This window comes from Panthera onca, chromosome A2, assembly GCF_046562875.1.
Source record: "Panthera onca isolate mPanOnc1 chromosome A2, mPanOnc1 haplotype 2, whole genome shotgun sequence".
NCBI lineage: Eukaryota > Metazoa > Chordata > Mammalia > Carnivora > Felidae > Panthera > Panthera onca.
The window spans coordinates 104,674,578-104,700,677 of record NC_138340.1 but is presented as its reverse complement, the minus strand read 5'-3'; the positions used below and the strand labels follow the sequence as shown (position 1 = coordinate 104,700,677).

General features: G+C 35.7%; 1 protein-coding gene across 3 annotated transcripts in view; it reads left to right on the top strand.

Annotated features, from left to right (window-relative positions):
• THSD7A (thrombospondin type 1 domain containing 7A) overlaps window positions 1–26,100 on the top strand; it is a 439,582-nt gene that overhangs the window by 206,815 nt on the left and 206,667 nt on the right. For 2 of the 3 annotated variants that reach the window (XM_060632565.3, XM_060632563.3), the window contains exons 3-5: window positions 12,401–12,649; window positions 14,079–14,260; window positions 18,401–18,469. In XM_060632565.3, coding sequence (XP_060488548.3) covers window positions 12,401–12,649; window positions 14,079–14,260; window positions 18,401–18,469 — 500 coding nt within the window. The remainder of the gene's footprint in view (window positions 1–12,400; window positions 12,650–14,078; window positions 14,261–18,400; window positions 18,470–26,100) is intronic. The other variant, XM_060632564.3, reaches the window with a different exon arrangement.

Here is a 26,100-nt window from a genome sequence, read left to right as displayed (position 1 = left end):
CACAGTTATCTATTAATATTAGAATTAATATACTCTGAAGAATAGCCTTATTAATCAGTTATCATAGAATATGTAGCAAAATAAAATAACATTGTAGTCAATCCTCCCTTCCAAAATGAAAATCTATATATTTAAAAGTGCCATCTGCATATAGTTAATGCATTGCCTTCCTCCTCTAAAATAAAAATTGGATTCATTTCTTTTATTACACATTAAATGTTGGTTTAGTTAGATCTTCCCTAATACTTAAAATAGACTTGCAATAAAAAACCCGTGCATTTTAACTGAAAAATATCTTTCCAAATTCTCATAGTTATGACAAATATATACAACTGAGGTTGAAACATGAGATTCTTTCACTGTGGTTATTAGAAGCCAGATCAGACTTTAATTTATAACTTGAACCCTTCTGTGTCTTACAACATGTCAGATAGGTATTTAAACCAGGAATCTGCCTTTTCCTTTTAACTTCTCTCTCATAAGCATCCTCTTCCTTGAACTTTAATTCAACAAAAGAGATTTCTACCATTAAAGAGAAATAACTTTGAGATAGTGAAAAAAAATGAGGTAAAAATGAAGCCAAGAATAGGTACTTTTCCATTAATTTGAACAAATACTCTAGCAGAAATTCCCATATACTTGTAGTGACTTTTCATTTTTCCTGTTTATTGCAATTTATCCAAAGATGTTGATTTTTAAATCCTATTTCTGAATGTCTTGGTTTTTTTCCCTGAGCCTTTTGAAGCCTTTGAGAATGCATTATGGAATGGCAAATAGAATTATCTTCTTTTAAATGATTTAGTGTTTCCATTTCTCTCAGTGTAGAAAGAACTAAGAAAACTGTGTTCTTCATCCCACAGACTTTGTATTTTTAAGGAAGTATTAAAGAGTTTTTGAGCAGTGGATTGGATATTTTAAAGTACTGTTTCTTAAGAACTCTTTATATATTCCAATTTAAAGCATTTTCTCTAGATTTATTACATTTAAAATACTCATCACTTCGCCTACTGCATTGACAATGATTTCTTCCTGTTTGGTTACCTACATCATGTAGTTTATCAATGAGTGTATGTCGCTGTTTCTTCCCAAAATTAAAAAAAAAAATGAATAAATAAGCTGCAATATTTGAGGAAGACTAAGGTTCAGTAAAGGAGAAAATAGTATCATACATGCAGAAGTTAGAGATGAACAAGATACAGTAAATAATCAAATGTCTCCTTGTGTGTCAGCAGGAGTAACTGATTCAGGTTGAGACTTGAGGGAGCTTCCAAAGAAGAAAGTTAATATGGAAGTTAGATTCACATATTTAAGTTTACTTGTCTAATCTTTGCCATCATCTTCATACCTAACAGTTGTAGGAATTAACCATTTTCAAGTAGTTTTCATGTCAGTTACTTACATGATTCTTAGAGCTATCCTGTAAAATAGAAAAGCCAGATGCTGTTGACTCTAATTTGGAGATTTGGAGAGAATCACTCATTTGTTCAAGATCTTGTTACAAAGAAGGACAAGTAGGCAGGTCTTTCCACTCTGTCTACACCAGTTCTCTTTTTTTCTGCCACTAGATAAAAGGAGAAAAAAAATGGCACCCCTCCCCCCTAAAAATGGCACTAGAACATTTAATTAGGCAAAACTTAACATTGGCCCTAATATTAAAAAATATAGACTAAATAGGCATATCTGGATGAACCGGGGGCGAGGTTCAGTAGTACCTCTCACTAACGTCCCTTAAGCCTCCCTCCCTAAGGCTACACTGCTCTATCCTAATGGATGTTTGCCTAGACCCCGCTTTCATTCTTCCAGACCTCATCTCTTTTTAGGCAGTTCTTTACATGTTGGACAACAATACTATTTTAGAACCCTTCTCTATGTGAAGCAGAATTCCTGCCCTTATTTAAATGTTACTTGATCTGAACCACTTGACCCTCTTTCTCAATCGTGATGGTCCACTCTTCTTGGAAACTAGCTCTGTCTCTTTATCAAACAGATTATTATTAACATAAGTCTCCTCACTTCTGGACCTCTCATTTGCTAATATAAATTCAATATTTTAAATTCACCCCTGTTAAATTCAGTATTCACTAAAAATATCCTGGGCTTGTTTACGTCTTTGAAAGGTCAAGATAGCCAAAAGAAATGAGAGAGAACCAGGAGCTATAAAGAAATGGACAGATGTAATTGGCTTGGCACATTTCCCTATCAACAAGAGGATGTTAGGGATGGTGTGAAGGACCTTGAAAGTCAGAAGGAAGGGTTCCAACGGAATGAAATGAACTCTAAGCCAGCCATTGTGAGTTCTTGAGCAGGTGACAAATTGGATAAATAAAAATTTGTCAGGAAGGTCATTTTGACAGGGTAATGCAAGATAGTGTTTACACAGACAGCTCCTCCTACTTCTGTCACAAGACAAAGAATACATGGCTCAGGACTATGGAAGTGGAAATGGAGACCAGAGATGATTGGGAAGGATGCTCTTTGTAAGGATCTTTGATAACTTGTCGCTAAATTGGCATGGGTGGAGTTGACAATGAAGACTTGGGGGGAATGGGAGAGAGATGCAGCAGGCCAGTTTGAGGGGGAAATGTTGAATTCAGTTTGGGAGCTTTTGTATTTGAAGTAAGTAGAAACTTGTCCACAGTTATTTTATTTGAAGTTAAGGTTATGGGTTTTCATCTCAGAGGGTAAAAGTTCGGAGAGAAGAGGAAAAGAGCAGGGGAATATTCTAGACTCAGTGATCAAAAGCAGGAAAAGTTGGCATTGTTTTAGAATAATTGCATTGATTTTCTTACATTTTTATGAATTATTCATTACATTTTATGATTAGGTGCTATCCTAGTTTCAGTAATCACTGGGACCACCAGATTAAGCAGTGGAAAGTTGGCTAGGTTAGGTGAAACTTAATGGAATTCACTGTTTTAGTCAACATAGGAAAATTTTCCAGTCATTAATCACTGCCTCCAAAGCTTTCTTGCCTTTAACTTCTGTCCCTTAACTTGGATATATTTGACTTGATTTCTCTCTCTCTTCCATTTGTCATAAAACTTATAACAGTTAATCAATGTTTGAGTTGATACTTGGTAATTCTTATATAGGAAAAATATATAGTCTTCATCAACAGTTATTGGCCTACAGATCCCAAAACACTTGGAATTTCATCAATGTTGACAGTGAGAAAGATGCCTTTATTATGTTAATGAGGTGAGTTTTGGAAATCACCTAAAGATGCAGGCTAGTCTTTATTGAAGGCAACCCAGTGATTAGAGGGTTGGAAATTTCAGTCCCACCCCAACCCTCCTAGGAGGGAAGAGGGACTTGGCATTAAATCAGTCACCAATGGCCAGTGATTTAATCAGGAGTGCCTATGTAATGAGACATCCATAAAAACCGAAAAGAATGCTGTTTGGAAAGCTTCTGGATGTGCTGGGTGGAACAAGAATGTTGGGCCTGGAGAGGGCATGGAAGTTCTGCACTTTTGTTCCATGCCTTGTCCTCTGCAACTCTTCCATCTATTCCTGAGTTGTATCCTTTTATAATAAACTGGTAATCTAGGAAATCAAATGTTTCCCTACGGTCTGTCAAACCGAAGAAGGGAATCTTAGGAACCTCTTGTCTATAGCTGGTTGGTTAGAGGCACAGGTGAACCTGAACTTGGAACTGCCATCTGCAGGGGACAGGGGGCAATCAAGCAGGATTGAATCCTTAACCTTTGGAATCTGACGCTATCTCCAGGTGGTTAATGTCCACAGTGAGTTGAATTCTAAAACCCCTGCTAGTGTCCAAGAATTGCTCACTGGTGCTGGGAAACCCTTGACTCCACACATCAAAATTGGGTGCAGAACCCAAAATAATACCTAAAATAGTCTTGTGTTTATGTTTTCCTTCTCTTTTTGTTTAGTTTGAGTTTTAAAAAACAGAGGCAAAAATTCCTTAATGTTAAAGAATGACTTTGATGAGAAGAATTGCCAAAATTAATCGTGCCACATAATGCCATTTTAGAAGTCTGGTAGATGGTTTTTACCCTGGCTCAGAAAGCTATATAGAGTTTTCACTTGGGGTGGTTTTGGGACTGTGCCACAAAGCTTCACTGTGGTTTGCCACCTGGAACAGCATGGGTGATAAGGAAGCAGCTGCATGAAAGCATTTGCTGTGTGAGAGGATAGAAAATGTATGTACTGGCCCTTCCAGGGAGGCCTCATTGCTGTAGCAGTTTATCCCATTACTAAATACGTGCTGTGCTGATATCCTCACATTCAGCTGCTGACCAGCAGCGTTGCCCTCAGCTTTAATAGGGAGCATATGATCACTCCAGCTGGCAGGTGACACCATTTGGCAACATTCCCCAGCAGCTCAACAAAAGATTTTCAAACATCAAAGCAAGGGGAAAGACCTCGGCCTTTATAAGGAAAGTGGTTTGACTGTGCATGCATTTTGTTTCCATAAGAATTATTGCCTCTAACTTGCTGAATTTTGTAAAGGAAAGGGCACACTTAGAGAATGAAATTAGCTCGGAAAATTTGTCAACTGTTCATTCAGCTTGATAAATAAGTGGTAAATTAAAGGAAATTTAATTTTGTGTTAAAAAAAAAGAATGCAGCTTGAATTTAGTTAAAGATAGGAGAAGTCTCTTTTTTAAAGGTTCATTCTGAAAACACGAACCAATATAAATTTAGATTGGTTAGACTATGAAAACTTGAGTCTTCAATTTTATTGAAGAAAGAGACCTGAGAGGTCTTTTAGGAAAATGTAATTTCACTATGTGGGAAGTTGTGAAGCAGAGTAATCTCTACCTGATGGGTCATGTCACTCAAAAGTAGCAGTTTAGGAAGTCTTGGGTCTCTTGATAATGAGGACCACATCATTTTCCCTCTTGCTGCAAACTGGGCAGAAAAACTGGGCAATCTCTTGGTCTGTTCATTTTTATCACTGAAAAAGCAAACAGTAAATTAATAGGAAAAATATATATCTGAGAATTATGTTCTTATACTAATATTTGAATATAATTTTAAAATTACATCTGTTTGTATGTAAGCATAAGAGATGGGACTAAAGGCATGACAGTCAATGGGCTGATGGCTATCTTAGTATATGTGAGAAACATATCAACTTCGAAAAACATGTCCTTTTTTCTTTTTCTCAGATAGTCAGTAGAGTTACAATAATATTTTATATGTGGTTTAAGTCCCATTACCCTCACATTTTGCTGGTCAGCATTGGGACAACCACTTTCATTCTTGGAAAAAAAAATACCTAATCAAATTAAATTCATGCCTATGCTGTTAGAACAGAGTATAAAGCTTACACATATATTTTCCTTTATACAAATAAAGTGATACCTTAAACTACTCTGAACACCAAATTGTAATTTGTTCATATTACCAAATTTGGGGATGCTTGTTAATATTACAAGAAGATTTAGGGTAATATCCTTTATATAGAAAATTCTCCTATGACACGAATAGTTGCTATTTAATGTGTTTGTATCTTTACAGGAAGAAAATGTGTTAATTCAAGGAGAATATTATAATTGCTTATAGACTAATTCTAAAACTAAAAAAGGTATATTGCTATGAATCTTATTTACAAATAATATGTTCTTAAGTGCCAAAATGATTTATGTTTCTAAAAAGTCCTATGAGTTCATCACATTCTATAGGCCTGGTGAGGGAGTAGGAATTGAACTGAGTTCAGGATGAGCTAAACTCATCAATCAGATGAGCTGTTTGGGCTGGCTCATCAATCATCCCGCTCCTCCAATGTGGTGCTCCTCAAGCTGTCTACAGAAAAGGATCAGATGTTGGCTTCTGGTTTTCATTTTTGTTTGTGTTTGATTTTCCTACTGATCAAATAACACAGTTCTCTTGTACATGTTTAGCATATAGCTCACCACAGAATTCTACATTAACAAAACTGGCCTATACCCTTTTCATCAAATTACATCCACAGATCATGTGCTTGGGTGTTGCAAATTTCAAATTGCTGCAGAATTGCCTGGGTGCTTGCTTTTTATCTCTTGTGCTTAGATTATTGCATACCCTTAACAAACGCTCACCCTCATCTGTGGACCTTGTTTTGAATAGCACTGTTCTTGTAGGACTTTTCTGTCCTACAAAGGCAGAAAACTAAATCATATTTTTCAAAGTTGCTTGCAGCCTGCATGTGATTTAGACTCTAATAATGTGCTAGAGCTGGGCTTGGAATCTGAACTGAGATCCTTGGGAAGAGACAGAAGTACTCATTTCACAGGGAATTTTTTGCCAGAAAAGTGGCTTCGCATAGCCACAAAAGCAGCTTTATGAATTAGAGAAATGGCAGTGTGATTCTGAGGGCTGGAAGGTGTACTGGGAAGTTGGCTTAGATGCCTTCTCCTCCAGCCTATCCAATTATTTTTATAAACCATCTAATATCTGGTAATGCATCTCATTGTGTGATCTATTCAGTTTCTGTTATGTAAGAAGTAAGGCTATACTGATAAAGATTTACTTGTCAACTATAAATATGAAATGATTTAAATTTTTGGAGTAGCTGGGAGAGTAAGCTCAAGACCAGTGTTCTCAAACTTTAGTGTAGTTATAGATCAGCTGGGAATGTCGTTAATATACTGGTTCTGCTTCTGTAGAGCAGCGTGGAGATCTGAGATTCTGCATGTCTAACGAGCTTCCAGTTAATTACAGTGGTTTGTCCACAGACCTAACTTTGAGTAGCAATACACTAGAGTATGCCAAGCTTTCAGGAACAGTTTCCATCTCCAGGGCTCCAGACTACAGATGTTAGGCTGCCACAAGATGATGAAAAGCTATTCTGATCACTTTATTACTTTCCCTGGATTGGAAACAATGAGCCACAGTAATACCCAACCATAACTTTTTTTTTCTTTTTTTTTTTTTCTGGTTTTTAAATTTTCTTTTTGGCCCTAGTAGGGATGAAAAGGGAAAAAGGTTGTTTCTTTGTTCGTTTTTATCTATCAAGAGAGAAAGGGATTAAAAGAGGAATTTAAGCAAAGAGGCTACAAATGGGTTTTACAAGATGCCGCTTTTTTGCCACCTCAATGTAGATATTCAGCCTACCTATTTTTAAAGGAAATATATCTCTTGCTCATAGTTTGTGTCATATTTTCAGTCTATAATTTCATCTGCTTCCCAGGAGAAGGAACAATTTTCACATGGCACTGTTTGGGGCAGAGGTGCTTCAAGCCGCATTTGAAGACTGTCTAGATTTTGAGTGAGTTTACATCAGAGAAGCAAAGAAGACAGGAGATGGGATTCTGAATGGCAAATAGTGTAGATGAAAGTAGCAGAAGAACTGGGCTACTTCTGTCTGGACTCATTGAGGACAGTGGACAGAGCTGTAGGCTATCAGGGAGCAGGACCAAAAGTTCACTCTGGCTAACTGACAACCCACGGGAGGGCAGTGGAAGTGGTGACAGATTATGGAGAGCTTTGGTTACCAGAGAGGAAGGTTGGGATTTGATTCTGAGAAAATGAGGGTCTTGGGAAGTTTCTAAACAAAGCTCAAAAATGATAGTGTTATTTTAGGAGGTGAATGAGGCTACCTTCAGAAAGAAGGTATATTTTCACAGATGTTATGGTTTTTAAATAGCCTTCAGAAATAATTTTAGGAAAAAAAAAAGATTTGAAATTCTTTTGAATTCTATTTTTGTGTAACTTGAATAGCTTGAATTATCAAAAATGAAATTTATAGTGGTGCCTGGGTGGCTCATTCGGTTGAGAATTTTGACTCTTGGTTTTGGCTCAGGTCATGATTCCAAGGTCATGGGGTCAAGCCCCGCGTCAGGCTCCATGCTAAGCATGAAGTCTGCTTAAGACTCTCTCTCTCCCTCTCTTTTCCTCCCTTGCTCATGCACTATCTTTATAAAATTAAAAAGAAATTTATAACTTATCAGTTTTAACCTTGACATGAAATTAAAGATGTTAAAGATGTGGATAATCAGAGTTTGAAGTAACTATCAGAAATATCTGTGCTCTGTCCTCTTAATGAAGTCTCTTTAAAGACAAGTATTGAATTCTCTCCACTTTTTCATTTTTTTCAATATTTATCTGATTACTTTCTATCTGGTACAGGGTATACTAAATAACATCTGCTTCTATCTCAAAGCCAAGCTTTTGTTCCATTAAGTCCTGGCCATCTGGGCTATCCTGAATGTAAATGAAAAGGAAACTGTCACAGTGACCATCATTACTTTACCGGGTCATCCTTGCAGAAGCATAGCCCATGCCTTTGACTTTCCCAGAGGAGCATGTTCTCATGAAAACTATAATGAACCAAGGTGTATAGTTCTCCTGAGTACTTAGAGTCAACTCTTTACATGGCCAGAATAAAGGAGAGAATGGTACAAGATAATAGCTGCATGATTCGTAACCATGGATCATTTGTTACCTACCCTATTTGGTCTAACAATCACAAAATGTGCTTACAAAGGTCTAAAATGAGCCCCCATGTGAGACCCCTCATATACTCCTATTGCCTTGGCTTTCATCTCTTATACCCTCATGATTATTAAAAGTATACAGACCATCCAGAACTTTCAACCAAACCCTGAACTTTAATTCTGAATCTGCCTACTGAACATTTCTGCCTCTTGGATATGTCCTGGAAATCTCCAGATCAAATCAAGACATTAATGTTAAACTCATTTATAAACTGCCAGAAACTTACTTCTCATTCCATGTTCTCCATTTCAAAGAAACACAATGCTGCTCACCGGATCATCAAAGTTAGAAACTTCCAAGTTATTTAATGACTCCTTCTCTTTTAACCCTTTCAATTATCCATCAGGTTGCATGATTTCTAACTCCTCTTTTCTTAGACTTGGTAGCTCCTTTCAATTTCTTTTGCCATTATCATTATTGTGCCCTTCCTAAACCTCATTAGCAGAAAGATTTAGATGGAATCCCAACTCGGTTATTTTCTAGACCTAGAGGAGACATTTAGATTTCATTTCCTTATCTTAAACAAATAAACAAAAAAATGCTTTACCTTATAGAGTGGTTTTGAGGATTACATTAGATATTTTAGGCAAAGTTAAACACAAGACATAGCTCATAGTAGACATTCAGTGACGATTAATCTCATGTTCATGATCACACCTATTAGACTGAGCAATGTCTGGCACATAGTAAGCATTCAATATATGTTTCTATTTATTGATATATGCATTATATTATATCAATGACATCATCATCATTATCATGGTCTTCCTGCCTCTTATCTTGTGTCCTAATATTTCACCCTCTACATCACCATCGAAATTTATACAAAATGCAAATACCATGTCCTTTTTCCTGCAAATCTTTCAGTGATGCTCTCGCCCACATAATTACTTTTCTGGTCTACATAACTGCCCTTGATCTGGTCTAGGCTTCCATTCCACTCTTATAACCTCTGTGTAACACAAACTCCTTACATTGAGGCCAAGGAAAAAAATCTGTATTTTCCCCACCAACCAACCAACAAATGGCTCTTTTATTTCACATCTCCATAAATTGTCTTTATTTCAATCTGACAAATTCTAATACATTGTTTAAAATTCACCATAGTAACCTGCTCCTTCAGATAGCCTTCTGCGCCTCTCCAAGCAGAATTATATGCTTGCAACTTAATTATTCTAATCTTGAGATTGTATATCCAAAGCCCAGTATTAAGTAGAGTTACTGAATACATGTTTGTTGAAATAATTGTTTGGGGTATTGGAAAATTACAGGAAAGATAATAGATTGATATATAGGTAATATATTGTTACATATTAACATAAAAGAACTTAAAACTGTTTTTTTTTTGTTTATGCTACTAATTTCTTACATGTTGGACCTGTTCTGAAAATTAACACTTATCAGGGAAATGTATTTGTTGTGGCTTTTTCATAATCACTAATTCCTCCTTAGGACAAGTAGCACATTTACTAAGTGAACTTATGGTACAAATCTTGGGGCAGTGAAACAGTGATACTAGTTGATTCACAGTTAGCCAGTAACTTTGGCATTGGCCCCAGCTAAAGAATTTGTCCTAACAAACTGAGATTTACAGTTTAAAATGTGAGAAGTAGGCAAAAATGGTTAATAAAATGGGCTCTGATTTTTAAAAATCCAAGCTCAAAATTTAATCTACTAATTGCTAGATATATGATCTTGAACGTGTTTCATAACCTTTTGGAGACTTTTTCCTTATAAAATGAAAATAAGAACGGTACCCACATAAAAGGATTGTTGGGAGTATCAAATGAAGTGTTAAACTTAGGCTGCACGTATGTAAGACTCACAAGACTATACCATAGGCCACATTTGGCATCAGGTCTGTTTTTGTGAAGGATATAGAATAGGAACTTGACATGATTGTAGATCAGACCTTCCAAATGAGGAAATTTTCCTAGAAATCTGTAAAGCACAGCTCACATGGAGGAAAAGTTCTACATCAGACAAGCCCAGCAGCTGTTCTGGCTTAAAAGTCTCATGACCCGCAGAAGCTGAGATCTCATGAAGCAACCCCATTGTCACAGCCGCAAGGTCGCTATAAAAACACAAGCCCTCTCCCTAGAGTTGCCGCATTCAGGGAAGCTCAAAATGGTGGCTGTCTATCAGGTATTTGTAGTTTCTCCAGTGCAGATGGGATTTATCCAAAGGGGTTATTTTATCATAAATAATACAATCTAGTAACATAGCTGACTTGCCAGCTTTATTCAGATTACCAGGACAACTGAAAAAGACCGTTAACTGATGGTCAAATTCTCTACAAAAGGTTAAAAGGAATTTTTAATCCCTCTGCCTGTACATGAAACATGAACTCAGTATTACATAGAGGATAACATATACATGTTAATATGAAAACAATCTCAAGAAAGATAAGAATTGTATCTAAGAGTAAATTACAGAGAAGTTTGTAAAGAGAGGCATTAGAAGTCATGATTTGGTCATTAGTTTGCCTGACTTTTGTGAATGAACTCATAAATGCAAGAATGAAAACTTACTCATTACAGAGGAAGTTTTGCTCTGTTGTTAGTGTTGTACCTAATATATCATAAATGCCCAATACCTGCCATTTGAGTAAAAATTGGGTTTTGGTCTTCTGTGTTGTTAGAAGAAAAACAGAGCTGACTCACAGGGCTCTTTTACCACTATTCTCGGATGATTCTTCTTCCCAGACCTCTCAGCTCAGACAAATTGACTTTGATGCTTTGAGCTCTAATTGTCTCCTAGGAATGCAATTTTCATGCACATGCCAGTAGAATTAAGAAGATTGAATGTGAGTTGTTACATTAAAATGGACCTGCCTCTTGGTATGGTTAATTACCATAGTTAAATATAGCACCTGAATGACAAGACAGAATTATCACTGCATTCTCCCGGTGGAACAGATGGCTGTATCATGGCGACAGGCTGCCCATGTCTTGTAAACATGCATTATTGGTTATTGAGAATGGGCAAGAGTTCAACTAAGAATCAACACAAGGCCACCCACTTCCAGGAAAACCATTTAAAGTGCATATGCCTGTAGTCATTGGCATTCATAACATCATCTTCATATGTATACATTACAATTTAGAACCCAGCATCCCTCTAATTCAAGTAGGAGTAGAGAGATAACAGTTTGAATACAAATACTTTACTGACAAGTAAATATGAGACATCTACTTAGAGTGTATTCTGTAATATATAAATAGATTTATATTTCTAATGCTTATGATGTATCTAATTAAGATACCCATATGTATATTGTATATTAAAGTGTGAACTACAAGAGTTGATGTACTTGAATAATCATAAAATTGTGACAGCTAAAGTTTCAAATGATATTAAAAATAGTGTTAAGCTTATGGGGTGCCTGGGTGGCTCAGTCAGTTGAGCACCCAATTTCAGCTCAGGTCATGATCTCACGATTCGTGGGTTCGAGCCCCACATCAGGCTCTGTGCTGTCCTTCAAAAATAAATAAATGTTTTAAAAAAAACTTTTTTAATATTAAACTTACATTTAAGGGTTTTTTTGTTAAAACAATATTGTATTAAGTTAGCCAGTCATGTTTATTTAAATCACTAAACAATGAAAATTATATGTTAACTGTTCTTGGTTCCTCATTTTCTGAATTAAAACAAATCTGGAATGAGTGAAATGAACAATATGGTAAGCTTAGTTTCAGCTAATTTTGTTTAGTCCCTTTATTTTCTATTTCCTCTGAACAGCTTAACAACTCTTACAAAATAGGAAATGCAAATGTTAGCTTTGAGTCTGACTGCTTTTACACATCATAAATGTTGATATATTTTCAATGAAATTGGCCTTGTACCTCCAAGTAGAAATAAAAATGTCCGAGCTTATTTTACTCTGGAGTGTAGAAGACAAAGTTTGTAACTGCTCATTAGTCTGTGATGAGAATCCTAATGTTCTTTTGCAGCTTCTGCCGACAAGAGAAGCTGCCAATGACCTTCCAGTCCTGTGTGATCACCAAAGAGTGCCAGGTGTCAGAGTGGTCAGAATGGAGTCCCTGCTCAAACACGTGCCGTGATGTGGCATCCCCAAAAGGCACTCGTGTCAGGACACGGATCATTAGGCAGTTTCCTATTGGCAGTGAGAAGGAGTGTCCAGAACTTGAAGAAAGAGAACCCTGTGCATCTCAAGGAGACACAGTTGTCCCCTGTGCCACGTGAGTAAATAAAGGATGGCAGCTTATGTTGTGATGTCTCCCTACCTTGCGTGTTCACATACCCATTTGATTTTAAATGATTAGTGAATTGAGAAATAGTGATTTTTACAAATTCTAAGTGGGAAAAAATAAAATACCATTTTGCAAACACTGTCCTACAAAAATGTTCCGACTTTTGGACTTTATTCTATAAAAAGTGAAATTTTCATTTTAACTCCCCTAAAGAATGATTTGTTTGGTTTCACTTTCCTTGACATCCCCCTCCCGACCCTCTGACTCAAGGCATCATTTATACTTGTTTTCTTTCTTTCTTTTTTTTAATTTATCTGAATGCCATTCTTCCTTTATAAATATATACGTCAGGAGCATTGTTCTGTGATGCCCCAGTCCTGCAGCTGTGTTCACCCCCTTTTAAAAATGAAAAATGAATGTGAAGGTCTAGTTTGCTGTCATGAAACTTTACTATTGACAAAGCGAAGCAGCTAGATCAGACATCAGAAGGCCCATTTAACTTTTTTTGTCCATTTGCGATGAACATTAGTACATCCATTTGTACCCATGTTGGCTGTTAATCTGATTACCGAAGAAGCATCTTGGTTAAAGTGACACGAAGTGCTACATGAGCCATTCTCTTTGTGCTTTCAGAATATCCATTTTCCTTGAGGTGGGGAAATGCCATCACTTCTATCTGTAGTGGCATCGGGAAATGGTTCCTGGCTATTGCCTTAAAGCACATATTGGGCTGACAAGCCCCCAACATTTCTTTCACATCCTAACGTTGATTGGAGCTTTAATTTAGAACCACAGATCATCTTTCCTGTGTTCCACTGATTAGAAACGTCAGCTGTTTTCAACATTCATCAGGCACTCATCAGGGATTCTCAGTGCTACAGAAAAACACTCATTCTTCACAATAAAGAGAAAACTCTGAACTGTTATATATTTTTTAATCCTCACACACACTTATAATTTTGATCCAGTATGAAGTAGCAATTTTCATGCATTTTATTAAAGGCAAAACAAATGTTTGGGTTGATCATCATTTAGAATGTTTTCCATTCTCAGATTCAATCCTCCTTTGTTTATAAGCATCAAGAAAGGGCCAGCCTGAGTTCAGCTTAATTGAACATAAAATTTTATGTTTTCAGCATTATGCTCTCTTTTCATAAAATATTTATAAGCAACTTCCAGTAATTGCAAATAAAACAGGATCATCCTAAATTTAACCCCTCTTTAAATGGAGTACTGCTGAGGATAGAGGAGAAGAAATTGAACCTGAATCTGTACCACAGATGTAGTAGTCTATGGTTGATTCAAGAGGAAAGTGTTTTTTAGACTAATTTTTTTTAAGAAAAAAATATGTAAGAAGAACAGAGCAAAGTTTTATTGAATAAACATGGTTGCCACGGCCAGCATTTTCTTTCTTTAGGTATGGCTGGAGGACTACAGAGTGGACTGAGTGCCGGGTGGACCCTTTGCTCAGTCAGCAGGACAAGAGGCGGGGCAACCAGACTGCCCTCTGCGGAGGAGGGGTGCAGATGCGAGAGGTATACTGCGTGCAGACCAATGGAAACCTCCTCTCGCACTTAAACACCCACAAGGACAGAGAAGGTAAACTATCTTCTTCTTTTCAACTTACACATGCAGACTGAGCCTGGAGTCACCCTGCAGGGAGACAGATATACATATAGATATCCGGAACATGAACAGTCATAACTCTGTTCACATCATGGCTGATATCCACTTTGATGAACAGTAATTTAAATTTTGGTTGTAAAAAAAAAATAGTAATAATCCAATTCTGTCCCTGGTCAGTTCTGATTTGCTGACAAGTCTTTTAAATATTCTGACTGCAGACTCTGAGTCAAAATTTAGCAGGTGTAACTAATTATAAATACAGAAGAAAACATCTTGTAAGTATACACGTAGAATGGTCATTTATTTTAAAGGCTAGAGTTCCCTTATATAAGATGTAAAATCTGCTTGTAAAATGGCAACCCCTTTTGCTGTTTGTAATATGGTTGAAAAATAGTAGGTTAATTATGGTATTGAGTGAAATTTTCAGTTTGAATTTAAATGAAATAAATACAGAATAAGTACAAAGTACGACTACAGTAAAAAAAAAAATAATAGGTAGCTCAGTCAATTAAGCATCCAACTCTTGATTTTGACTCAGGTCATGATCTCAGGGTTCATGAGTTCGAGCCCCCTGTCTGGCTGTGCACTGACAGCATGGAGCCTGATTGGGATTCTCACTCTCTCTGTCTCTCTCTGCCCCTACCCCCTCACATCTCTCTCTCTCTCCTTCTCTCTTTCTCAATAAATAAATATTAAAAAATAGTAATGACATGACTTTTTTAAAAAAACTCTTGATTAAACCCTTTGATTTGGAAAACCTGTCTTAGAACCTTTTTTGTTGTTTAAATCTCAATTTGGGGACGAGATGTGCTAAGTGTGCGAAAGGATAAGTGAGTTCAAGATGGTCAAGGCTAAAAGTATATATTATTATATATTAATATTACTCTACATTTCTAATAATTATTAGATTAAGTTTGTATTCAATTAATTGCTCTTAACTCCCTACAAATATGAATGTTTTTAAGCAATATTATAGGCAGACCTTCTTACCTTCCCTCTACCTGAGAAGAGCAGGATTTCTATCATTAGTCCATTAAATTAATATCTATTAGTTGCCAACAGAATTTCAAAAATTGTATGAGGTGATATGGATGGAAATATCAATACAAAATTTGTGTCAGGAAAGTGCTCATTGTTATCATGAGGGCACACAAACCAACAGGTATAATACAGTATGAAATGCATTACAACTTGAGTTTAGAATATCTGGGGGGAGGGCGGTGGAACAGAAACGGAAACATAGTGGAAGTGGCACTACAGCTGAGTGATGACACACACCTCCCATACAGAAAGTGGATCAGGAATGCAAGAAGTTTATTCCAGGCAGAGAGGACAGCATGTATTGAAACCTACAGGTGAAGACAAGCAAAAGCCAATGAGAAATCTTGCCAAAAAAGATGAGTATGTTGTATTTGGCAAGTTGTAAATAGGATAGGGTAGTATCCTCCAGCAAATATGTTGGTTGGAAAGGGAAAAGAATAAGGATAAAGACCCAAAATAGGAGAATTTTCAGAGAAGAAATCTGGTGAAGGATGCCCAGAAGAGAAGGGAAAGAACCAAGAGAAATGAGTGTTAAAAAAAAAAAAAACAGAAGAGAGGACTCCTCTGCCTCCCCCCAAAATTAGTGGCACCAATGACCAGCAATTCATGGAAAATAAGCACTGAAGTTGTGCATTTGCAACTTGCACAATTTGTTTTGTATCCACTAACTTTACATAGTATGTCACCCAACTCATTTAGGAATCTAGCCTAGGGATACATTTTACTACTAATGTTTCTTGAGGTTGTAAGAAAGTAGCATAAAACATGTAATGTTAGTACATTAATATTTTCTTGGCCATTTTAATGGCCACATTTTTAACACTGTTAGGTGGATTTATTATAGCAGTCCTTTCAGAGTAGTATAATTTCATTGCTAGAGGTAGATCAGATTTTAGTTTCTGAATGTCAATTATATCCTGTGGGTTATTACTTTCAAAAGATCCTTCAGAATTCTGAATTGCAACTGGGTGGGTTTTTTTTTTTTTAACCATTTTGCCATGGAGTCTCCCTATCACTGCCAAAAGCATGGCAGAGCACCAAAAAGTCACAGAGAAAAAGGGAAACAAAAAGAACATTGTCGTTAAGATGTATGTGTTGGAGTAAAGCAAATGCCAAAGCAATGATCCATGGATATGGAAATAATCAATTTGCCTAAAATTAATATTAATCATATATGTATGTAACATGAATAATTTGGTAATTTGTGTCATTTCATTTCAAATACCAAGAATACTAATAAACCTTATATAGTCTTTTTAAAGACAGTTAATCCTCCCTAAAAGTTGCAGCTTTTTTTTTTTTTCTCAGAACTTAGACTATATCAATTTCTCCCCAGAAGCACTTAACCATTTCCCAATGGGAAACGTATTCAATATGCCAGCATCCCAAGGGTGATGTGTAAAGACTGTACATGTGTGTGAATGGAGAATAGTTAGGCTGTGGGCTGTGAGGGTTGTTCACATTCTGTTTTCTTTCAATAAATACCAAAGAATGAAAGCTTACTTTGTAAAAGAGAGGGAAAGTCCTCCAAATAACTCCTTCAATGAGTCCTAAAAAGAAAGTACTGATCTCAAGTAATCCTGATTGTATAACCATGAACAACCTGCCCCAAGAGCAATTTGTATTACGCTTAATATGAAGAACACAGTCTACACTGTTTGCAGATTTGCACCATGTGTTCTCTGAACAAATGTCTTCTTTCCACATGTAACCAAGTTATTAAAAGATACCTTAACCTAAAGTAAAATACTTTAACTCAAAATGAAATTTCCTGATATAAAAATACTGAAAACGAGTGATGTGAAGTTCACGTAAAATTCCTTTATCATCTTGGCACATCACATTACACAGAGGAATGGTAATATCCACCTTACCACAAGGACAGGGCCACATTAAATAACTTTATTCATTGGTGTATTCACTACTATTAATAGACTCACACACACCAGGCTATAAAAAATTCTCCTCCCTTCAGCTAATGTATTTAATTTCCAGAAAATCAAAATGTATCTTATTAAAGTACACACAAAGTATAATGTATTATATTTGCAACTTCGCTCCTTATTTGTGCCCATTGAATTATACCATCGGAATATTTATGAAGTTGGTGATAGTACCTATAGATAATTGGGAAAATATATCTACTTGATATTGGAGACCATCCATATCTTATTCATGTATTGCCGCAGGCCATAGGTAACCCTCCCAATCTTGACAACATTTGTCCTACAGTATTTCAGGTGAGCAAAATTTCCACTTCTTTAGAAGAAAGGTTTGACAAGTTTTCTACTGAGAAGAGTTAGTAGTAAAACCCTGGGCAGGTTCTGTTCAGCTGGCTGATCGGAATTCCAGCAGGCTGTGAACAGTGTTCAGCTTATGCTGGCATGAAATTGACCCTTATGAGAATATGACAGGAAGAGGCTTTGCCCATGGGGAGGTTAGCAGTAGCTAGAAAACTGATGAAAATGTTGCTTATCATTGGATACGTAAACATGAATAGATTTTTTAAAGAGCTCAAAGTGAAATGAAAGTAGATTTTAACTCTATAATTCAAGACATTCTTTTAATACAGATTGAACATGTTTTTAAATGAAGGAAACCAAGAGTATTGGTTCTAAAGCACCATGAAGCTTTCATGATATATATTTCATGATATATATATGAAACGTTAGAACATTATTTTGTAGAAAATAGATTAAAAAGTCCACAATGAACTCTGGATAAGGTGTGTGGTCTTGGAGGCTATTAAGAAAAACAGCCTGGATAATGAGCCTGTATGATGACATATAATAAGATAAACCAGCAGAAAGTTTGGGCGATCAATGGAAAGATGGATGGCAGGAAGGTGGTTGAACTGTGAATGGGTAGACAGAAAGATGAAGAAGGAGTTCATAATTTCCCATGTTCTGCAAAGAAATAAGGAGAATAAGTCACCATCTCTAAATGGAATGCACACTATTTATAATTGTAGTTGTTTATCCACAGTTTCCACAAAGTAGCCCACTTTGGTCAAAGCTGATTTGAAAAAAAGAGAAATACAATGCTTATGGAGCTATTTCCCTGTTATTTCAGAAAGTAAATATCAGAGTACGTCGAAGTCTAGTGCTGCACCTTTCCTATCCATCACTTTTGAAATAACAGGTAGGTGAGAACATTTTACGTGCCATTTCGATCAGAAATATGTATCAGACGTTCTCTGTACATTTCCTTATATAATCCTTAAATGATCTAGGAAACACAGTGATTTACTTTTGCTTTCTCTATATCTAGAAATGTGTCCATGCGGACCCCTCAGATAGAAGTGCTTTCATGTTTCTTGACTTTCTATAACATCTTTGTGTAGATGTTAAAATTATAGAAGAACATAAAAAGATGTTAAAACTTACCAACTTTAAATTGTCACTAGGATACCATAATTATATACACAGATATATAAAATTTGGTTATGAATGCTTCTGTTGAGATAAATTGACAGTATGAGCACTTTTCAAAATTTATCCTATTTCTAAGCACACCACTTTGAGCTCTACTAATCTTTTAAAAAAATTGTAATGTTTATTTATTTTTGAGAGAGAAAGAGGGGTGGGTAGGGGCAGAGGGAGGCAGGGGCAGTGGTTACAAAGCTGGCTCTGTGCTGACAACATAAAGCCTGATGCAGGGGTCAAACCCACAAACCGTGAGGTGATGACCTGAGCTGAAGTCCAACGTTTAACTGACTGAGCCACCCAGGTGCTCCTCTCCTAATCTCAATAAGGTAAATGAAACAGGAACAAAATAACACCATGACTCCCTTTTGAAGACAGCCTTCACAGTTGCAGGGGGATGTAAAAAGCACTGTGGTATAATTATAGACTAATTAAAACATAGGAAATCCTTGAAAAAAGTCAGATATTTCTTGGAAATTACTTCTAGGATATTTTGTGGGAGAGAAGGGCTGTTAAACCTATGAAATTTGTGATGAGTAGATTACAAAATAGAAGTGAGATGCCAAGAGATGTCAGCCACTGGAATAGAAGCTAATAAAAACTTACATGCTGGGAACTAGATTAAGTTAGTCAATGGTCTACCCCCAAGATAATTTAGAGTTTTTAGTAGAGGAAGAGCTTACTAATGAGATAGCAGGAAGTATCCAACCAAAAACATATATATATATATAGATATATATATATATATCTATATATATATATAGATATATATATATACACACACACACACACACACACACATATTTGTTTGTATACACACACACATATACATATATATACACATATATGTAACAGATTGTAAGCCATGTAAACATGAAAACAGGGCTTATAATGCCTTTAACTTAGTTGCTATTTAATAAACATTTGTTGTTTGATATGTTTACTCTCCCCTTTGTGAATGGCTCTTACAATTTGTCAGAAAATTATTTCTTGAACATTTCAAAAATACTTTTAAAAACTCTTGATTTTAGCAAGGGGCTCTATTCACATACACCCTTCATCCCTGAATAAATAATTATTCATGCCTCTGACTTTGAATAGAGGAAACATGATCTAGTTGTTAGATCAAATGAAAAGAGTCAAAATTCTTGCACTGTGCTTCTGTGTGGGCACTCATTCAAGAGCACATGTTTTATATGTCTTATTCTCTTTTCTAGTTACATACAAAGCTTTACAAACTCTTAATTTCATCTTAAGGCAACTTTCAAAAGAACCCTATGCAAATAATCAGGAAGCCTCATTTCTTTTCTGCTTGGCCTTATACCCTTATGTATATTATTTAATTTTATTTGCCTAAAAATACCTATTATAGAAGATTAGAAAAGCTGAAAATCATCCCTTACAAAACACCTAGACAGGCAGGGTACGATATTGCTTTAAATGCTTTTAAGAGCAGAACTGAGGTCTTGATTAACTAAATGATTTTTCAAAACGAACCAGGAAGACTGAACTGATGCTCTCCGTGTTGCCCTGGGTGGTAATTGTACCTGCAGGAGGAGGGTTACACACTGTGGGAATCGAGAAGGAGTGAAGTCTATAATGGGTATGACATAAAACTTTTAGCCAGAGAAAGAGAGTGAAAATGGAAATACTGCTTTACTTTTTCAACCTCAAAGAGTGATAGCAGCAACGAATGAGTGAACTCAACTTACCTAGAGAGGGAGAGGACAAGGAAGCAGGTCAGCCTCAGCCTTAGTTTGAAGTCAGGGCAAGAACAAACCTTTCCTATGAACTCCACATAAGGGTCTGTACTCATATTAATTAATTAAGTTTCAAATTTATGGAACTTCCATGAATCCAAAGACCACCAAACTGAGAAACTAATGTAAGAAATAGCATCAGGCAGGGTGCCTGGGTAGCTCATTGGTCAAGAGTCCGACTTCGGCTCAGGTCATGATCTCACTGATCATGGGTCTAAGCCCCGCGTCGGGCTCTGGGCTTATAGCTTGGAGCCTGGAGCCTTCTTCAGATTCTGTGTCTCCCTTTCTCTCTGCCCCTCCCCCCACTCATACTCTGTCTCTCTCTCTCTGTCTCTCAAAAATAAATATACACTAAAAAAAGAAAGAAAGAAATAGCATGACAAATGGTACTACTGAGTTGCCTAACATAAGCAAAAGCAAAATCTTTGAAGGAATGAATACCTTAACCTAAGCCACAGAGTTTCCCCAGATAAAATGTGCCATTCAAAGCTGCAAACTACACAAGGAAAAAATAATCCATTTTAAACAGGATTTAAAATACCTAACAAACATTAAGATTAGACTCACAACGTTGGAAATAATGGAGATAGCAGATAGACACCATAAAAGATATATGCTAGAACTTACTAAAGATGTAAAGGGAAAATTAAAACATTAAATATAATGAATCACACACAAAAAAAGACCAGATGTTTTTTTAAAAGAACAAAAAAGAAATTCTAGAATTTAAAAGTGCTTTTACTGGAAATAAATAGGTAGATTAGACAGATTGAGCTAAACAGTTATTAATAAACTCAAGACAAATGTAAGGAAGTTAATCAAAAAGGAACACTGAAAATAGAAATTAAGAATAAAAGTGAGCTAAGTCATGCAGAATTAAACAAGAAGGTTCAGAATGAAAAAATTAATAGAAGACATGAGAGAATTTTCTGGATTTGTTGAAAGACAAAATGTACAGAATGAATAGAGACAGTTTTCAAACAAGATAGTGATACACTTAAATATAGAGTAGTGAGATTTCAGTTCATCAACTATAAGGTAGTTCTGTAAGGACAAAGTAAAAGGAATAAAGAAAAGGACAAAAATTAACTAAAAAGGAATTAATATATCAACAGTGAAATTCTCAACAGCTGAAAAAAAGGCAAAATAACAAAAATGATATTTTAAAAGTACTGAGAGGGAAATAAATGTCAATTTAGAATTATTTATCCTACCATTAAAAACTACCTACCATCAAAAACTATGGGCAAAATTAAGACAGAAGTGAAAAAGTTGACCTCTATGAAACCGTCACTGAAAAAGTTCCTAAGTGATAATGTTTAAGATGAAGGAAATTGAAATCAGGAAGAGAAGAAGTCAAGATGTGCAAAGAATTTGATAAACATCTGAGTAACTTAAGTATAGATATGATGAAGCAATATTATACATGATTAAAACACTATATTCTTAATGAGCAACAGTTATATATGACAGGAGGAAATGATAAGGAGTATATTGTTTGGGAAAGGGGACAGATTTGATCACCCTTATATATTAAGTCATTATGCATGTTAAAAATGTAAGAATAATTATCAAAATAAACTATAATTATTAATATTATATTTGTTATATATATTATAATATATAATAATATATTATAAGATGTATTTTTTCCAATCCAACAGGAAATAAAAAGTACTAAATAAAAATCAATTCAACACAACTGCTAAATAAGATAAAACTCATTTGCTTCCTAGAGATCTAATTAATACCAGATAAAGAAGACTAAAAATCTACAATATAACTTCTATATGTCAGAGTCAAAAGCTTTTACAGGAAATTATTTTGTTTTAATTATTACTGTTTTTTTGAGAGCATTGATCAGTATTATGAGTGTTTATAGTTCTCAAACTAAGAATATAGATTAATCAGTCCACACATTCACCATTGCTGGCAAATATGTAAACACACAAATGACACATGATGTATTTCTCAGGCGGTAATGCCTTCTGTATCTATAAAGTGCAGCTGAAATTTTTATTTTATCAAGGCAATAACATGAGATTTACTTAAATTATATATGTTTGCAGTGTCAAAACTATTCAGAAGATTGGTTTAATCCATTAAATGGCATTTGATGGGAAATTTTCTTGGATAATTAAAAAATGTCCAGAATTTTCTCTAGTATTTTTAGAGTGAAGAATAATCTCCAGGAACATAAAACTCCATAAAAATTACATTGCTAAAGTGGTATTGTTCAATGAAGTATGAATGTGATTGCAAACTTTTAAAATTGAAGGAAACATTGAAAATTCATGAGCACCTATATGTCAAACCTATCTCCCTTTTTGTCATTCGTTTCTCCCAGTTTGTAATGGGAAAGATGAATGACATCTTCCCTAGGCAAAGGTAATAATGACAAAGGAATTATTACCTAGAGAAGATAAAATGTATTATTACCTGTCTTGGTGTCTTGAACAGAGTCATAGATGGTATGGTGATAAAATATGTGAGTAATATTAAGCTAACAAGGATAAAACATTGGAAAATAAATTTTGACACAAAAAGATGTTAATAGACTAGAAACACTGGGATTTCTACAAGAGTGTGAAGTCTAATGGAATACTTACACATACCAAAACTTAAGTCCCAAATGCTCAGTCTAAAAGAAAACAGTAGTCATAATGATGATATGATGACAGTGACAATATTGATTGAATTTATTAAGACACTGTTAATTATGTGGTTCCTGCAATGATTAAGTGCTTAGTGTGGGGAACAAACAGTTGGAATCAGTGACTTAATGTTAAACTCATCCTGTGTCTGTTCTCCCAAATGTTACTCTTCTGAACATCAATCACAGTCTGATTGATGAAGTGCTACAAATTTGGATATCTTATTTGATATTCCTTCATTCACTCCATAAATACTTATTGAACAATTATTAAATTGCATCACTGAAGATAGACGTTGAAGATAGAATGTTTTAAAACAAAAGTGGACTTGATGCCTGTCCTCAGGGAGCTTATAGCTTGATAGTAAATAGCCTTGTCACTATAGTTTTGTTTACTGGATTTTCAGAACTGATGCTTCGTAAGGCTAACATGGAGAAACTTCTACAAATATACCAGTTTGAGACTTCAATTAAGCTCTGAAAGTACATTACACCCATGGTCCATCCTTAATAAAGAAACTTTACCCTTATTCCTTGGGTGAATTATTTTTCCAAGACATATATATCCTCAGAATACAGTTTAAGTATCACCTGGATGTTTTAAGAAAATGCATATTATCACCTGGACATTATCCCCTGAGATAGTGATTCTATAAGTCTGGAATGAGTTTAGAAATCTCCCTCTATTTTATAAGCACCATTATGATTATAATCAGGAGTTTATTTTACTATAAAGCCGATGAGAACCCTTTTAAAAGGCTTTCTAAAGCTATATAAGAGGCTAGGATAGGGTCAGGAAAGCTCCTGGTTTTCTAAGCCCCAAAGTTTATATAATTTAAGGGTCGCTTATTATTTTTTTAAAAAAAATGTAAAATTCTAAATACAAAATCACTAAGATCTCTGCCAAGGCCCCAGAAAGGGACTGTGCATGAGAAGGACCTGAACCTGAAGCTTTAAGACTTCTCAGTAAATCTGTCCCAAATTCTAGCATAAGTTTTTGACCTCTAGTGGAGCCAAAGAGAATCAGTACTTTAAGATGAGACACAGAAACAAAGGCATATATGTGTAGAAAACGGGTTTTCCACATTTCTGAGGTTAGACTGGCAAGGAAAGAGTGGGAAAAGTCACTGTGCCCTCAGAAGTGAAGTAGAACTTTTAGTTCTAATAGTGGTCTTATTTTCACTCATCAAGCCCTAGCTTGGGGTTCCCAAGCTACAGATCTTTAGAAAACCACTATACCTTGCCAGCAGTTAAGCTAGGAAATTGGAGAGGAAGAGCATCTAAGATACTGTTTTATCTTCATCCCTATAACCCCCAGATGGAATGAAACCATAGCTATTAGTAAAGGTCCTTCCGTTAATGAAAGAAAGATGGTGGATAAAATGTCACATAACCTGATAGTGTCAAGTGACTGTAGTACATGTGCTTTTTGTAACCCTTAAGCACTTACTTCCCTGAGAGTCTGCTGTAGATGAATGATAGCACCAGAAGGAATTTTGAAACAAGCACTCAGGGATGCGCACTGGTGAATGAATAGCATGTTTTCCAAGGCACACTCCTGCTCTCTAAGAATGTAAAAGAAATGGTTTGTGGCTGGCTATTGCCTGCCTTGCTGATGATTGCTCAGTAGGGAGTAGCTACTCTCACCAATGTTAACAGAGGAGTACAAACTACATTGTGGAACTCATTAATATTTATTCCTTCTAAAAGCAATGGGCAATAAAAAGGGAAATAAACCAGGGAGAATAGCAGTGGGAAAAGGAAGCCATGACAACAGATTCATCTTGGAAAGGTTTCACCGTTTATTGCACACAAAAATCCACTCGAAATACAGGATCCATATTGTTATATTATTAACCTGGAATCCACTAAAAAGGCCTCTTATTGGGTCCAGAAATCTGTGAAAAAATTGTATATTGAGCACAATTCAAGAACTCAAAGTAACCATCCATATTCTTACATGCATTTGATTTACTTTACAGTTTCACATTTTTGCTATTGATCAAACAAAGCTACATGTTCTAAGTGTTAGTCTGTGCTGTATCTGCTTATACACAAGGACTTTCTCAAGGCTAGGGTTTTCCTGTCTGTTGCAGCAGAGACCAGTTGGCATTGTTGCTCCTTGTTTCTTGGTGCTCCTCTATTTTCTCCATTAAAATCCCTTCAGCCATTGTCCTCAAACTCTCCAAATATCTCCTCCTATTTCAGATCATCTTTTTCACACTGTAAGACCTCAGTGATTTTTCTTCACCCAAAGCCTATAGCCTTCTTGTTCTGTATTTATAATTTACCACTTGATTACATATAATTCTATTATTTTACAATCACTTCATGAATATGCCAACTTCCCGAGATTTTAAGCTTCTGAGGAGGATGTAGTGTTTTTCCCCTCCTAAATTTAGTATTAAATAAACAATTCTACCAGAGGTCTGGGTACATTGGCTGATTGTGTCATTTAGAAATATTTTTAAGAAGGGGAAAACCCTCAGAGGATGTTTACTTCCTGGACATCTAATTCATAGAGTTTCATTTCCGATTCATCTCTATGTCTGACCAACTTCATTCTGTTCCTCCTTTGTTTTCCTTTCCTCTGCAAAGGCCTAAGGAGAGTATATGTAAAACACATCCTAGCATGAGACTTTGCCAAAATGAATATTAATTGCTTTTGTTTATGTGTTTACTTTTCTGGTTCAATTGAGGAAAAGGGAGGAATTTTTAAAATAGTTTTACTCTGAACCTTTTACATGTAGTAAAAGCCCAATTGGATACTTGCCTTGCTAGTTGAGAAATGTAGCACAGGGTGTGTAATTCGTGGATTCTCTTTATAATACATCCCAAGATCCTGTGGTACTTACATTATAGATGAAATTGCTCCTTTCTTGGAAAGAGAGGGCTTTATTTGCACTAATCCAAACTAAAAAGAAATATAGCAAA